The sequence below is a fragment of the Nelumbo lutea genome, chromosome 2 (genome assembly GCF_056320005.1).
Source record: "Nelumbo lutea isolate HS-2025 chromosome 2, American lotus-T2T, whole genome shotgun sequence".
Classification (NCBI taxonomy): Eukaryota; Viridiplantae; Streptophyta; class Magnoliopsida; order Proteales; family Nelumbonaceae; genus Nelumbo; species Nelumbo lutea.
In genome coordinates, this window is record NC_142685.1 from 35294553 (window position 1) to 35311520 (window position 16968).

General features: G+C 39.7%; 1 protein-coding gene across 2 annotated transcripts in view; it reads left to right on the plus strand.

The window, feature by feature from the left end:
* The window catches only part of LOC148869826 (HAD-superfamily hydrolase, subfamily IG, 5'-nucleotidase), a 48557-nt gene that overhangs the window by 764 nt on the left and 30825 nt on the right, over nt 1–16968 (plus strand). For both annotated transcript variants that reach the window (XM_088969463.1, XM_088969464.1), the window contains exons 3-7: nt 104–240; nt 352–501; nt 3695–3796; nt 16080–16244; nt 16552–16662. In XM_088969463.1, the coding sequence (XP_088825589.1) occupies nt 104–240; nt 352–501; nt 3695–3796; nt 16080–16244; nt 16552–16662 (665 nt within the window). The remainder of the gene's footprint in view (nt 1–103; nt 241–351; nt 502–3694; nt 3797–16079; nt 16245–16551; nt 16663–16968) is intronic.

Genomic DNA, 16968 nt, shown 5'->3' on the forward strand with positions numbered 1-16968 from the left:
ATCAATTGAACTGAGGCTCACTGTTCTAGTTCTATTTGATTTTTGGGTTGGGCATTTTGGTTCTGGCGTTCACTGATTTCTTATAACTCAAACTCTGAACTAGGTATATTTGTCAATAAAAACCTGAGGTTGGACAGCGTGCAAGTCTATGGCTTTGACTATGATTACACGTTGGCTTATTACTCTTCTAACTTACAGAATTTGATATATGACCTTGCCAAGGAACATCTTGTTAATGAGGTTAGCATGGGGTTGATGACATACTGCACTTTATAGTGTTTTCATTTATGGTCTTCAGTGTTCTAGGAATCTGAATGAATTTTCTTTTTGGTATTGGTTGCATTCTGTCAGCTTAGGTATCCTGAGAGCTGCTTGGGATTCAAGTATGATCCTTCATTTCCCATCAGAGGTTTATATTATGATAGACTGAAAGGATGCCTCTTGAAACTGGACTTTTTTGGGTCTATCGAGAGTGATGGATGCTTCTTTGGGCGTAGGAAGGTACCGTGCCATTATAAAACTTTGTTTGATGTTCATATGCTACTCTATTTAATGAGAACTATTTTGCTTTGGATCTGGTACCATGTTGTTTTTCCCCTTACCTTTTCTTCCCCACCCCCTCTTTCCAGTATCAAGAACTATCATCGCTTATAGAATAAGGACTACAAATTTCTTCTTTGCATGACCTATTCTTGTCACTTGCTTATAATCCAGTTTCAACTTTCAAGTGCTTGCAACAGAGGAAACATATCAAAATGGCTAAAAATTTCTGCTAAACTAAGGGAGATGGCATGTAAAGTGGATTAGGAATTTAGGATGTAGGAAGTGGATGATTTGTATGACCTGGAGGTTGGTTTAAGGATGCATAATTTGGCTCTAAAGAGTGAATACATATAAAACTCAACTTGGGTTTCTCTAGTATTTCAGTTTGCTTATAAGGACAGATGATGCGTGGGGCTGTGACCCCCATAATTGTAGTTGATTTGGAGGGGAGTTGTCCTTTTAACTGTTGAGTGTTGTATACCAATGGAATCATGTAAAAGTCTTGAGACTCTTGACAGCTAGACCTGTTCATGGGCCGGGCTCGGGCTTAGCTTTTGCCAAAATTTGAATGGGCCTGGCCTGAAGCCTGAGCCTGCCTGAAACAGTGTAAAATTTAGATCGGCTGAAGCCAAAGCCCGGCCTGTGAACAAGTCTATTGGCAGCTATAAGATTAGTCACATTTTATATAACTGATTATTAAGTAATGAAGAATAGCAGGATGTACAACTTGATACTTCATTGGATATTCTAAGGGTTCATTTGGGAGGCAATATTGTTGGTAGACCGTATGAAGGTCTTGTTCATGTGGGTTCTGATATTTGGCATACTTTAGCAGATGGATTGCCAAGGGATGGGCCAATTGGGTAGTAAGAAAATCTTTGTATTTGGGGGATGATATTGCTGTTTGAGAGTTTATACAGATGATGTTTTAGTAGATCAGTGACTCAGTCTGGATGACTATTTTTGATTGATATTATGGTTCTTCCTTTCACAACCAGTTGAAGGAGGTTGTCTTTATCTTCCTGGTATATTTTCTTTTGCTATTATTTAGGTGCCTTGATATTCTCAAGAAACTATAACTTCAAAGAATGAAGCCTGCCTCAAGAAACCAATTCTCCGACTTGATTTCAAGCCAGACAGTGACCACAAACATTTCTCCCTCCACCACTATGTTAACCGCTTAAGGAGGCACCCCATTCCACCGCACCTTGATTCTTACACATTCGAACAACTCTCTGTAGATCTTATTATTGTCCACTTCCACAAATCCCCCATAGAGGTCCCCTATCCCTTTTATGATTTCTTTACTCTATAGCTGTAGCGGCAACCTGAAGATTCTGACCCAGAGGAAACCTTGAATGCCTCCGTTTTCTTCCATACTTCTATTTCTTCTGACCATGGTTCCAGGTGAGCAAGGCTCCTTTACAACATCTCGCCCCTGTGTTCAGATTCTCCTCGCTTCCTCTATAGAGGGTAGGAAGAAAAGCCATCTGTCTTCGTCCAGCTTTCTCACGTCGACACCCTGCGGGCACTTCCAGCACTTATCTGCCCAGACTCTGACTTCCTCCATCTCCAAACCCTTCCAGTCGAAAGTGCCCACCAAACATGCCTGCAGAAATAGCTTCCTCTCCTTCACCTTTCCTTCTTCCACCTCCAGGAAGAATGATTTATCGTTCGCCTTCAGTCTAACCTGTCCCCCCTCCGGCCATCAGCCAAAGAAAGATGTTCTTTCTCCCCTTTGCCTTTCCTCTGTCTGCTGGGTGCCTCGCCACCTTCAAATGTTGGGCCGCGGGCGCCGCCCATCACTTGCTTACATCTTGTAACACCTTAAGGTCTATCCCAGCCTCTCTAGCCCATCACTTGCTTATGGCTTTTACCACTTAATCCAAAACCTTTTTGCACGGTGCTCTTGTTGTCTTGCTTGGTTATTGATGTGCTACTGTTATGTTTATCTTGCGGAGATATTTTTACCTATTATGTGGAGTGCCATTTCATCACCTTTAGCATTTTATACTCTTTTTCTTTTAGTGAAAATTCTTTTTTGACTATAAAATATTTTCATCATCATTGAGTCCTGAACCACCCCTAAGAAGGATGTCATTAAGACAGCATATAAAGACTTTGAATGCAAGACCTATCAGAATAGCATGTAAAGGAGACTTTCTTGATGCTAAGCTTATGAATAAGTCAAGTCATTATTTCCAACTTTTTAACTGTCAAAGTATACACCAATATTTTGAAAATCGCAATTGTATCATAAATCGTAGAGAAATTTGAATTGAATCAAATCGTGAATCGTATCGTAAACCATAAGATTATTTCTATTTTTTACAAACTTGTCTAAAAATTAAATATAGGTATATTAAAAGGCTAATTATATATAAGAAAGTGACTTTATCCTATTTTAATCTATATCTACCATATATGTACCTAAAACAATAGAATTTACCACTTAAACAATAGAAGCCTAAGATGATATAATCAATTTTGACTTGAAAATCAAACAAATCTACATACAATAGCTTTTTAATCTACATATGATGGAAAATAAACTCAACTTCTTGTCTTAAATAATGTAAATAAATAATTTTCTAGTAAGGGCTTTAAAAAAATCTCCCTTGGCAAAATTAAATATAAACAAAAAAATAACAAAGTAGAGAACTAATTCTTAATTGAATTTATTTGAAACATGCTGAGTCATAGAAATTGTAAGATTTATGAATCAAATCGTGAATTGTAAGATTTTGACAACATTGGTATACAATATTAGAGAATATATTAACCTTGGATTTGTCCATCTCTCTCTTTCTCTCTCTCTATCTATCTATATATTACAGAAGTCTGTTGAATAACCTGCATGCCCTAGATCCCCATAATTTATAGTATGAACCTAACCTTTAAATGCAAATTTGTTAGCAGCTATGTGGGCAATACCCAATGCATATTTCCACCTGTATTTCTTTCTTTAAAATTAACTTTCTAGATTTGATCTCTTTAATTCTTGTGGTATAATTTTCTTTTCTTGACATCACCTAAAAGAAAGCAAATAAAATCATTGTTTGAGCCTGTATAAAGTTTAGAATAACTTCTAGTTCAAAAGAATGGGGAGTACCTTTTTCTGACACCATTGTAATTTCATATTTATATCCAGCTTAGCAAGAAGGAAATAGAAGAGATATATGGAACACGCCATATTGGTCGAGATCAAGCACATGGACTTGTTGGTCTTATGGATTTCTTTTGCTTTAGTGAGGTTAGATACTCTTAATAATGCTCTCTGCTACTTCTGTTTTACATGGTAGCTGTAGTTAGATTTACATCATATATCTTCTACCTTTGTCCATTTTCCTTTTCATTTAACAGTGTGCATTTGAACACCATTTACAGTGCACATGGTAGCCTTAACAAGGGTCTGTTTTCGCAAGGAGGGGTTTGTGTTTCTGGTCAGTTAACGGGCTGATGGTCTATGTTTTAATGGGGATTTGTTATGGTGTCTTTTCCTTGAGCTTCGATTGGAATTGATTGGGTGTCATTTTGTTAGTAAGTGGTGTGGTTAATAGGTCTATAAGGGGTTGTTAAGGTTGCTCTTCTTCTCTCGGTGATATCTTATCACCTGTCTGTTGTATCTCTTTTTATTTCAATAAAATTTTATCTTTATTCTTCAAAAACAAATCTATTGTGGTGTCTAGGGGTAGGAACTATGATGCAACACACCATTATCAACCAAGAATCCAGCCAAACCTTTTGTAAAACAGTCCTTTGCATTATCTTCTTGGAACATTTGATTGTCAACATGGAACTAGGTGTATACCATGCAATGAAATTCTCAAACCACCTGAGGTACCTCTTCACAGGAGTGGAACAAATAGATTCATGTATATTGTGAATTGTCATCAACAAAGCTTATAAAATAATGATATCCACCATCAATACCACAAAAGCAAGGCCAACACATCAGAATATACTATAGGATTGGAAATTCTAATATTTTATTTCTCATTGGAAAAGAGGTTCTACAATGTTTGCTTAACTGGCACGTGAACATTGTAAAGACATCGACATAGACTTAAACAAAGAGGGAAACGACTCTTTAGGGCTTCAATTGATATATGACCCAATGAAAATGCCACAAATAAATTTGACTCTAAACAGAACTATCACTAAGTCTCATAAAGACAACAGGAGGAGAAGCCATTGACCCAATGACATCATCCAAGAGGTATAGGCCATCCATCACATGACCCTTACTAATCATCCTCCTTGAAGCCAAATCCTGAAAAACATAAGAAGTAGGAGAGAAAGTCACTTTATAATTCAAGGATTGGGTCAAACTACTGATAGAGAGTAGGTTACTAGGTAATTTAGGAACATGAAGAACATGGTCAACACTAGCCCAAAAGGAAGAGATACAGTTCTTCAATCAGCAATGGAAGAGAGAATCATATGCTAGTCTCACCTTATCTCTCCCTGACAGTAATTGATAGGAGGAAAAAAGATTGGGCTCACTGTTCGTGTGATTAGAGGCCTGAGAGTCAATAATCTAGGGGCCCCTAGGAATAGGGTAGCATGGAAAGCAGTAGCCTGACCTGAGCTAGCCGCAAATAAGTGTAGGGGTTAGAAGTGTTTCCCTCATGCTACTGAAGGGCCCTACCAAACTGTTTAAGGAGAACTGGTATGATCCTCCTTCAATCTAGAACTCTTACCAGGTGCAGTGGGAGCCTGAGAAATCTTCTCATCATGACTAGGTGATGTAGGACCAGCTCAGTTTTATGGCTGTCGATGGCTGTAATGGCTTCTTGAAGGAATAAGAGAGAAAATAGGGAGAGAAAGAAGAGAGAAAATACCTGGAATCACTCACAGGGTGCCTAGAATCACTCTAGGGCATGGGAATCACTCACCATAGCTAGCATAAGCTGAAGAAAACTCAATAAACTTCATTGCCTTTGTGTAAAACGTCCATACATATTTATAGACTCTAAACTTGTAATAATCCTTGGAGTCAAACTGTTAGACTTATAATGGTCTTAGGAGTCAAACTGTTAGACTCAATAATCTTAGTAGGACTCAAACTAAGTAGTCATATCCTATTTCAATGCAAAGAAGGCTCAATAACTCTAATCCTACTTATGCAATGACTCAGAAATTTTAAACATAAAAAACTATAACTAGACAAATTAAACCCTATCAATGGACCCCACAGAAAATTGCAAAATGAAAAAAATACCCCTATTGTCCCAAAATACATAAATACATAAAATTTCATAAAATTCCAACTTTGACTCTTCAGCTCCTGCATCACTATGTGTGCTGGTCACAACATTGGCTGAATTACTATTCTTCTATTGGTTCCTTGGCTTCTTTTGTTGGAAGTTCTTAGGCTTCCCAATGAAGTCTCAACAGTGCTCCTTAGTGTCTCTTTCTACCACAATGAGTACACCAAAGTTCATCCTTGTCAACCTCTTCAGACCTCTTGGACTAGTCACCCTTTTTTTTTGATAAATGAGAGTAATTTTATTAAATCAAATAACAAAAATACAATCAGCCTAGGAGGAGGCACGAGATGTTACCCCCCTAGGACTGAACCATATACACCAAAACTGCCCAAGCCTGAGACACAATTACAAAGTAGCCCAAAATAGATCTCCCCTTGACACCCCTTGCTTGGCCAGAGAATCAGCCATTGCATTTGCTGATCTTCTAACCCACTGAAACCTGACAGTCATATTCCTTGTCATCCATTTAACTTTCTTTAACAGATCCCTGTAGCCCCAACAAGCTGTTTCTGGCCTAATTAACCAGCCTACTACCACCTTGGAATCCCCTTCTACTAGCAGATTTGTCACACCACTTTGACTAGCCATTTGTATGCCTTGTACCGCTGCTAGTAGCACTGCCCTTATTGAATCACCTTCACCCACTGGTCCTGAAAATAGAGACAACATATTGCTGTCTTTGTCTCTCAGAATCCCACCAATTCCTGATGGCCCTGGATTGCCTTGGCAGCTTCCATCAAAATTCAATTTTACCACAGCATCCGATAGTGTGAAGATCTTAACCATGAAATAGTCCTTGTCAATATGCATTCCTTGATTTCAGTGAGACTTCTTTCATGTTCTTGAAATATTCTAGAATTTCTCTCCTCCCATACAGTCCACAACGTAGAAGCTCTGATACATTTCCGCATTAGCTTCCCTCTTTTTGTTTTCTTTTTTGATCAACAACACTTTCATTAAATCATCAATAGAAGATTTACAAAAGGAAGACAAACACGCTTATCTTCCAAGAGCACCAAAGAACCTCAAGAAAAGGAAAAAAAAAGGAAAAGAAAAGAAAGAAAGAAAGAAAACACACTACAGTTACAGCTTGGCCCAAAAAAGTGAGTCCCTTTCTGCCCCTTGTTTAGCTAAACCGTCAGCTAGGGAATTAGCTGATCTTTTAACCCAACGTATCTTAACTTCCATCTCCCGCACCAGCCACTTGAATTTCCTCCTCTCATTATTGTACTTCCATAAACCATTGTAATCTTTAAGCAGCCACCCTATCACCACCTCTGAATCCCCTTCAATTAAGAGTTTCCTGATGTCCAACTCCTTAGCTTTTTGGACTCCTTCCATAACTGCAAAGATCTCAGCTCTAAGGGAGTCACCCACTCCAATTGGGCCTGAGAACATGGCAGAAATGACCCCATTTTCATCCCTAAAAACACCCCCAATCCCTGATTGTCCCGGATTTCCCTTGCTACACCCATCAAAGTTTAGTTTCACGAAGCCACTAGGTGGAGGGGTCCAAGCCACACACATTACTGACTTAGTTTGTGTGCAACTTGCAATTTCACCCCACTTCCTCAACAAGTCATCCACAGTGTAATATGTGAAGAGCTCCAAAGATTTCAGCCACTGTACAACCCTAATGTGAATGATAGCCCTCAGATCTGCTACTCCTCTCTGAGCTTTTGAGAATATCCTGGAGTTTCTTTCTTCCCAAAGAGTCCAACACAATGCAGCCCTTAGTCCTTTCCACATCGTCCTTCCCCTTTTTATCCGCCACCTGAAAAAAGAAGGGGAAAAAAGGCCTTGCAAGTCTGATGGGGGGTTCCAACTGCAACCAAAAAGGGACAAAGCCCATTCCCAAATTAATCTCACAAAATGGCAAGACACCAGTAGGTGAAAACCAGTCTCCCCATCCACTTTACAAAGAACACACCACTGAGGTGACAAACAAGTATTGGGTCTCTTCTTTTGGAGTAAATCACTAGTGTTGATTCTTTCCAGATAGGCTTCCCAACAAAAACTACCAACCCTAGGAGGTATTGCTCTAAACCAAACCTCATCAATAGGAAAAGGAAGGCAGGACTGGTGGACTGACTTAAGACTTTGAAGAAAGAGGCACAAGAAAAAATGCCATTGGGAGAAGGTGTCCAAATTCTAGAATCCGCCCTAGTGGGGTCTAAGACAACGTTATCAAGAATTGCAATAAGGCTCAAAATAGTGTCAAAGTCTGAGTCCCTCAAATCCCTTCTTAGACCCAAGTGCCACTCAATCCCATAAATGGAAGAGGATGGGGTGGTAAAAGACGAGATTGACTCATTTTTCAAATCAGAAAGAGCAACAAAGAAGGAAACTGATCCTTTAGAGGGGCACTCCCCACCCAGGTTTGTTCCAAAAAATTTATGGAGTTACCGGAATTCAAATCATACCTGCAATTAGGGGAGAAAATTGGTAGCATGGCATGAATGGCTTTCCAAGGAGAATTGCTTGTGGTCCTAGCTCTGATTCCAGCGTCCCATCCATTATGCTCCAGCCCATGAATACTTGCCACTATTCTAGCCCAAAGCTTCTCCTTCTCCAAGGGGAATCTCCACAACCACTTTCCCAACAGAGTCATATTCCTTCTCCTAATATTCCCAAGCCCCAAACCACCACAAGTCTTACTCTTACAAACTATCTCCCAGCTTACTCTATGATCCCTCTTTTCCTCTCCCGGTTCCCACAGGAAACCTCTCATTAACTTCTCCAATCTATTAGCAACCTTCACTGGGATTTTAAACACCGACAAGAAAAAGATAGGTAAATTAGCAAGCGTGGCTTTAATAAGAGTAATTCTCCCACCAAGAGAGAGGTAGTTCTTTTTCCATGACATCAGTCTTTTTTCGAACCTTTCCACCACCTTGTTTCAAAAGCTCTCTCTCATGGGATTATCCCCTAAAGGCAACCCTAAGTATTTCAAAAGCCATCTCGAGACTTCACACCCCAACACTTCAGCACTCTCCCTGATCTCTCCCTCCTCCAAATTCACCCCCACAACACAACTTTTCCCAAGGTTAACTTTCAAGTTGGATATTTGCTCAAACAATTGTATCACCGACTTCAAATTCCTAATAAAGCTCATATTACCTCCTTCACAAAACAGAATCGTGTCGTCAGCAAACTGCAAGTGAGTAAGAGGGGTTTCAGCCCTCCCCACTCTCCAGCCTCTAATGAGCCCCCTAGAATCTGCTCTGTGAATCAATTTCTCCAAAACCTCCGCAATTAGAGTGAACAAGAAAGGAGAAAGGGGGTCTCCTTGTCTTATACCCCTACTGGCTGGAAAGAAGTCTACCACTGTCCCATTCACTAGCACTGAGTAATGACAATTCCGGACACAACCCATGATCCACTTACACCATCTAGTCTCGAACCCAAATTTAGTCAAAACTTTCCTAAAAAATTCCCAGTCCACCAAGTCATAAGCCTTTTCTAAGTCCAACTTACAAACCACTCCCTTCTTCTTATCCCTCTTAAAGTTCTCCACACTCTCATTAGCAATTAAAATCTGATCAGTAATTTGTCTTCCACTCACAAAAGCTCATTGGTAGTGTGCAATGATATCTGGCAAAACCTTCTTCAGCCTCAAAGACAACACTTTTGCAATGATCTTATACAAGCTATTAACCAAGCTAATTGGCCTAAAATCCTTCGGGTGGGAAGCATCTTTCTTTTTTGGAATTAAGGCTATAAATGTAGAGTTCACACCCGGATTGACAATTCCTCTCCTGTAAAACTCCTCAAAAACCATCAAAAGATCATCTTTCAAAATGTCCCAACAGTCCAGATGAAAAGCCATTGTGAACCCATCCGGCCCTGGGGCTTTTGTTCTATCCATAGAAAATACAGCCTCCTTGATATCTTCTAAACTAAAGATTCTCTTCAACCTTCTCCTGTTCTTCACCCCTACACCTGGCCAATCCAAACCTTCTACCCACACCCTTCTACACATAGGCCTTCTTAGGATAGATTTGAAGTGCTCCACACAAGCCCCGACAATCTCCTCTTGATGTACTAGCTCAACTCCATCTACTATCAATTTGGAGATCAGGTTCTTCCTTCTCCTGCCTTCTGCTAGAGAGTGAAAAAACCTAGTGTTTCTGTCCCCCTCTTGCACCCATTTACACCGAGATTTTTGCCTCCAGCTAATTTCCTCTTTGTGCAGGTAGTCCTCTAACTGTCTTCTTAAATCTCTCTTGAGCTCAATGTCTTCCTCTCCCAGTTCTCCCCTTTCTTCTTTAAAGTCAAGGTTTTCAATCTTATCCAGCAGATCTCCCTTTATTTTTTCTATCCTCCCAAACTCCACCAAATTCCACTCCTTGATTTTTGCTTTCAAAAATTGAAGTTTCTTATGGAATTTCATCCCCTCCCATTCCACCAAAGGGTTACACTCATACCACCACTCCCTCACTTTATTGTTAAACCTTGGGTGGAGTAACCACATATTTTCAAATCTGAAGGGGGTAGGACCTCCACACCTTCTTTTCTCCTTACATAACACTATGGGCCAATGATCGAAGGTCACCCTTAGGAGAGCTCTAGAAGCCAAGGTTCCCCAATGAACTTCCCAATCCAGAGAGAACAGGAATCTATCAAATTTAGAGCAAATGGGTCTTGATTGGAGATTTAACCAAGTAAAAGTCTTATGGGAGATTTTGTCAATCTCCCAAAAGCAGTCAGAGCGAACAACTTTACTTCAGAGGGAAAATTCCTCCTGCACCCAAATAATGAAACAACCCAGTTCCAAATATTGGTAGCAAAGGAGCATGATATCAGCAAATGGTTACAGTCCTCACCCTTCACTTTACACAGAGAGCACTAATTAGGGGACAAACACATAAAAGGTTTCTTCTTTTGCAAGTTTTCCGCAGTATTGATCTTACCATAATAGGCTTCCCAACAGAACACTACTATTTTGGGGGAATTGGTCTTGACCATACCTCTTTAACGGGAAGATTTGAGAGGAGGGATTGGAGCAAAGGGCTTTAAAGAAAGAAGCACAAGTTAATGAGCCAACCGGGGTTAGGGACCAGACTCTTGTGGTCCGGGTTAGGGGGTCCAAACACACCGAATCTAGAAGAAACAACAGCTCTGAAACGCAAAGGAATTCTTCATCCCTTAACCCTCTTCGAAACCCAAGATCCCAATTTAAGGCCAAAGGGCAAATCGGGGGGGGGGGGGAAAGGAACCAAGAAATGGGTTTCTTTTTAAAGAGGGAGATGGAGTAGAGAAGGGAAACAGTCTTTTAGGGGTTGAGAGCTCACCCAAGTATCTTCTCGAAAAAGAATGGGGTTCCCAGAGCAAGCATCATACCTTACAAAACTGAGGAACTTAGGAAGAATGCCAGAGATAGCCTTCCAAGGTGTTGTGAGCAAAGCCCTTCGGGATACTCCCGCATCCCAACCTGATTCGGAACAACCATGGATACTTTTCACTATTTCATGCCACAACCTCTCCCTCTCCAGGGGCCACCTCCAAAGCCACTTACCTAAAAGAGCCTCATTCTTGCTCACCACGTTCCCTAATCCTAGGCCTCCTTCTTCCTTACTCCGACACACCACCTCCCACCTAATCAAGGGATCTTTTTTCTTTTCACCAGGTTCCCATAAGAAATCCCTCATTAGTTTTTCCAACCTCTTTGCCTCTCTCTTAGGAATTCTAAAGACTAACAAGAAGTATAATGGCAAGTTGGCTAAAGTTGCTTTAATTAAAGTAACTCTACCCCCCTTGGAAATATAGTTTCTCGTCCAAGCTGCCACTCTTTTTTAGAATTTTCCACCACCGGGTTCTAGAACCTACTTTCCTTTGGATTTGCACCTAATGGAAGTCCTAAGTAGGATAGAGGTCACTGAAAGCAAGTGCATTCTAGCAGGGCTGCTATAGACTCCAACTCCTCTCTGTTCAAGTGAACTCCCACAACAAAACTCTTCTCAAAATTTACCTTTAAATTTGAGGCCCTCTGAAAGTGAATTATTAAATCCTTTAGATTCCTTACCTCCATCAAATCACAACCTTCACAAAAGATTATTATGTGGTCTGCAAATTGGAGATGGGTTACTGCAACTCTATCTCTACCTATTCTCCACCCTCTTAGAGATCCGGCTCTATCTGCTTCTGAGAGGAGTCTACCAAAAGCATCAACGACTAAAGTGAAAAGGAACGATGACATGGGATCACCACCTTGTCTTTGACCCTTACTAGCTGGGAAAAAATCATTAACTGCCTTGTTGACTAGGATTGAATAATGGCAATTGGACAGAAAACCATTTATCCATTTGCACCATTTATCCCCAAACCCGCACTTCCTTAGCACATTTTCAAGATCAAGTTTACAAACAAAACCTTGATGCCCCGATCTCCTCATTTCCTCCACACATTCATTTGCTATTAGAATCTGATCTACAATTTGTCCCCCCTGAACAAAAGCTCCTCGCACTTGGCTGATAAGACAAGGAAGCACCTTTTTTATCCTCAAAGATAAGACCTTAGCCACAATCTTGTAAACACTAGTCACCAAACTAATAGGTCTAAAATCCTTTGGATGCTTGGCCTCTTTCTTGTTTGGAATTAAGGCTAAAAAAGTAGCATTAATTTCACGACTCATCACTAGATTATCCTCAAATTCCTTAAAGACCTCAATTTAATCTTCTTTGACTATGTCCCAACAGTCTTGGAAGAAAGCCATTGTAAACCCATCTGGTCCTGGTGCTTTTGACCTGCCCATTGAAAAAACGGCTTTTCTGATTTCTTCCTCAAAATTCCTTTCCAGCCAGCTTCTACTCTCTTCTGGAAGTCTCTGCCAGGTAATGCCTTCCAACTCCACCCTAGGTCTTAGGGGTCTCCTCAAAATGGATTTGAAGTGGTCAACAAAACGATTGGCTATCCTCTCTTGGGTATCAATGACTATTCCATCCATTTCCAGCTTGGACACTAGGTTTTTCCTTCTCCTTCCATTGGCTAGGTTATGAAAGAATTTAGTGTTCCCATCTCCTTAATCCATTTACATCTAGACTTTTGCTTCCAAGAAATTTCTTCTCTCAAAACAACTTCATCTAACTCTCTTTTTAGAACCCATCTCCGATCTCTCTCCTGAGGGCTTATGGTTCTTTGGGATTCCTTCGCATCCAATTCCTCTATTTGGGTCAACAGAGAGGATTTCAATTCTTCTATTCTCCCAAAATGCTCCCTATTCACCTACTCTTAGCAGCCTTTTTAACACTACTCTTAGCAGCCAAGGCAACCTGCTCCCCCTCACTAAGATTCATGACCTGCCTCGTAGTCTCCTTTGATTGATCAAGAGCATACACTTCCTGTAAACTAGGTAAATCTTTACTTCTCAATATTTGAACTCTGATTAATTCATAGATTGGGTTGAGACTGGCTAGAAATGCATACACCCTTAGCTGAGACAATAACTTCCTATAATCCTTAGCATCATCCACATCCCTTCAAGAAAATGGTTTGATGGTAGTCTAACTCCTTCCACATGGTAGTGAGTGTGGAATAATAGGATGATAAACTCTTGTCCCCTGCTTACAAGAAGCTGACTCTACCTGTAACTGGTATATCCTAGCATGATGCCTTTGCTCAGAGTAAGTAGCTTTGACCTGATCCCAACCTCCTTAGCAGTTTCAGCCCACATAAAATTCTTCCTGATTACTTGCCTAAAGAAAATCTTCCCATTTGATGGATGAATGGATGATAGCAACCATGGCATAACCAAGGTTCAAAATTTCGACACAAAACACCCCATATCAAGCGTATTGTATCATATCAGCAGATCACTGATATGCAAACTTTAGATCTTTTGGGGTCAAAACCCATTTCATGGGGTAGGCAGGCCTTAGACCACTCCCTCTGAATGGGTTTTGAAACAAAAAATAAAAAAAATAATAAAAAAATCAACTGTGGGGTTCAAAGTACCGGTACACCTCTTCTGCCATATTGGGGTGCATCGATACTTTGAACCTTAGTCATAACCTTGCAGTTCTCTTGGTCCCACTTATCATAAATGGGACCTTTATTCTTTGCTTCTGCTATACTAACTGTCAAATAGCTACCCTTGGCTCATTCAAGATAGTTTAGACCACCTAGAGGGGTAATAGGAATGGATACAAGCACATTATCGATCTGATCTTACAACCCGGACTGAGATCCAGTGATTGAAGAAGTAGCTGAATCACCACTGGCCATGCAGAAGAAACAAGAAACAAGAGAGGTCAGCCTTTTATGGACCTTGATAGCACCGCCCAAACCAAAAACTGCAAGCTTTTTGCCCCCAGAAGCAGGTTACAACACTGATACTAAGGTTCCAGATATACTACACAAAGCTGATAACACTTTCAGCACATACACAGCTTCAACCGTATCTCGGGGAATACCTCAACACCTTCACAAAACAAACCAAACATGCAGGTGTACACCTGTGTATGGCAGAGAAAAGAAAGAGGTATCCAATCGAACCTCTTCATGTCTAATCTTTATGCCCGCAGCAACAAATCTTCTTGGTACATGACAAAGGAAGAAAAAATAAGAAATAATAGCCATGCCTCTTTATCAGCCCAGAAATCAGTGAAGTAGCTTTTGAATAGGTTTATCAATCTGGAACAAAGAAAAACAAGGAAGAGAGAGTCTAGAGATCAGCTCATATGATTAGAAACCATGTTCTGATACCATATTTTCTGTGCTAGAAGCTTGGGAGAAGAGAAAGAAAGAGAATCAAGTGATTGAGGTGCACAAAAATGTGGGCGGCAGCCCCTTTCATTATTATAAATAGGGTGAACATAAAGAGAGATGAAGAAAGACCAAACTGCCCCTATGATATAAAATAAAATTAAAACATGCATAATCAACAAGGTTTGTTCATCATGTGGGTTGATGGTTCACTGGGATTTTGATGTAGATCATTTGTCCTTCAGATTGGGGTTCTGATCATTATTAGAATTCTAATAGTTCACTGCTACTAATGATTCTTCACCTTCTACTGCCACTTTTAGTGTGTAACTTCACCGTTGATGTCCAAACTCCAGGGTATTGGACAATGAAAACCTTCCCCAAATAAAAAATCCTTGGTGACTCTTAACTTTTTCCATCTAAGATTTTCTTTATCCTTAATAAAGTCACCAAGGGAATTATCGTTCTGCACAAAGGTAGCCCACTACCACTCCTTTAGCAGGTCCTATCACTTGTGTGAATTTTGACCAGTTGACCCTCCTTCAGAAGTCTTGATCTTCATGGCACCCACTGTGCTGCTTCACCACTCCTGTGTGTTGAGTGCCAAACACCACCTCAGAAACTAGTGTTTTGACACTCCAATACAGAATTATCCTTGATCCCTCAATTCACTTAGTTGTGATATGTTAAATCATCCCTTACACCTTGGTTGGAATTTGAATAGGTGCCAAAATCAGCAAACACTGCTGAAAATTCTTTGGCAAAACTGCAAAAGGAGCAAATAGAGAAGGGCTGTACAAGGGGATCTTCCGTACATGTCTTTGCATGTATATTTATGTATATGCTCATTCACACAAACTTCATTTGCATCATTACACTTGAAAAGATACATTGAAGTCACATATTATTGCATGGTTTAGCAAGCTCAAAAATTTGAGCTTGTGTTTGTATGTGAAACATAACCAAAATCTTTAAATTTGTCTACTTTGCTTGCTTTTCAAGAGTCATCAATTGCTTAAACCCTGGGATTGTTTAGAAGAATTCTGTACCTAGCACTAATCACTTTCATTTGCTAAACCTTTATTTCTTGATCTCGTATAAGACCCCAAGTTTCCAAATTTTATTTTATTGACTTGAGCTTTAAAGTATACTCTCTGGGCCCATGCTGGATCTAGTTCAGCTCTAGGTAGTATCTGGTCCCAACCGACCTTGGTGGTGGCTCCATTAGTTGGTACAAGAAAGTTATGTATAATTTCAAACATAACCTTCTTCATCAAGGGGGTTGGTTGCATGCTGAATATTAGACAAGCCTTGACCCTGATGCCAGATGTTAAATTTCTTTTTCTATTGTGCTTTATTTTATCCTAAGCACATAGAATTTTCCTTTTTAAGTGTATCCCCCTTAGGTATGTTGGGATTGATTTATTGGTGCATAACTGCTTATATTTACATATTTATATGTAATGCATCCACAGACTGGTCTTGTATTGTCAATTGCATGAGGTTCATTTTTACCCTTCTCTGACAGTTGCATTTTTTTTTTCTGTTTTTCCTTTGTAGGCATGCCTTATTGCAGATATAGTACAACACTTTGTAGATGCGAAGTTGGAGTTTGATGCTTGCTACATCTACCAAGACGTAAATCGTGCGATTCAGCATGTTCATCATAGTGGCTTGGTTCATAGAGGAATTCTCTCTGATCCTCAAAAATACCTAGTAAAGAATGTGAGTGGCAAGATTCTTATTTATTATATATGTTCTAAGGATTCCTCTCCCTCCTTTACTTGAATGTTATTACAATGTCTATACCCTTTATCGAAAGAAGATTCTTATTTATTATTTACTACTGGTCTAACCATATAAAAGGTTACTGCTAGTCACTTTTCATATTTTTACAAAATTAAATTCAATAAAAACATTTAGAAGGAGGTGGAAATAAATGTTTGCATAGAAAGCAGTTTCTTTACATTAGACTGCAAATTGATTTTGATAAGTTGCATTTTGGATTGACTTTATTGGGTAAACACTCTAGGGCCAGATGCTACGCTTTCTCAAGATGCTCAAGGAGAAGGGGAAGAAGCTATTCTTGCTGACTAATTCTCCATATTATTTTGTGGATGGAGGGATGCGTTTTATGCTGGAGGTGATTTTCATGCCCTGATAAATTCTGATGACACTTGTTTTACTACTCACTAATGCAAATCATCGTCCAAGTAGCCCTAATAACAATTCTTGTTCGTTTTAGTTTATTCTTGTTCATATTTACATGTCATAAATTTGGAACTTCTCAAGGACAAAAGAAAGTTGGGCTCCAAATCAGTCAATACACCTATGGACCTCAATCGTACACTTTGGGAGAACAGTAGAGAAATGTTTTTAGATGCTTAGCAGTTTCATAAACTGATTGCTAGATTACTATATCTATCTATGACACAGCTGGATATTGCAT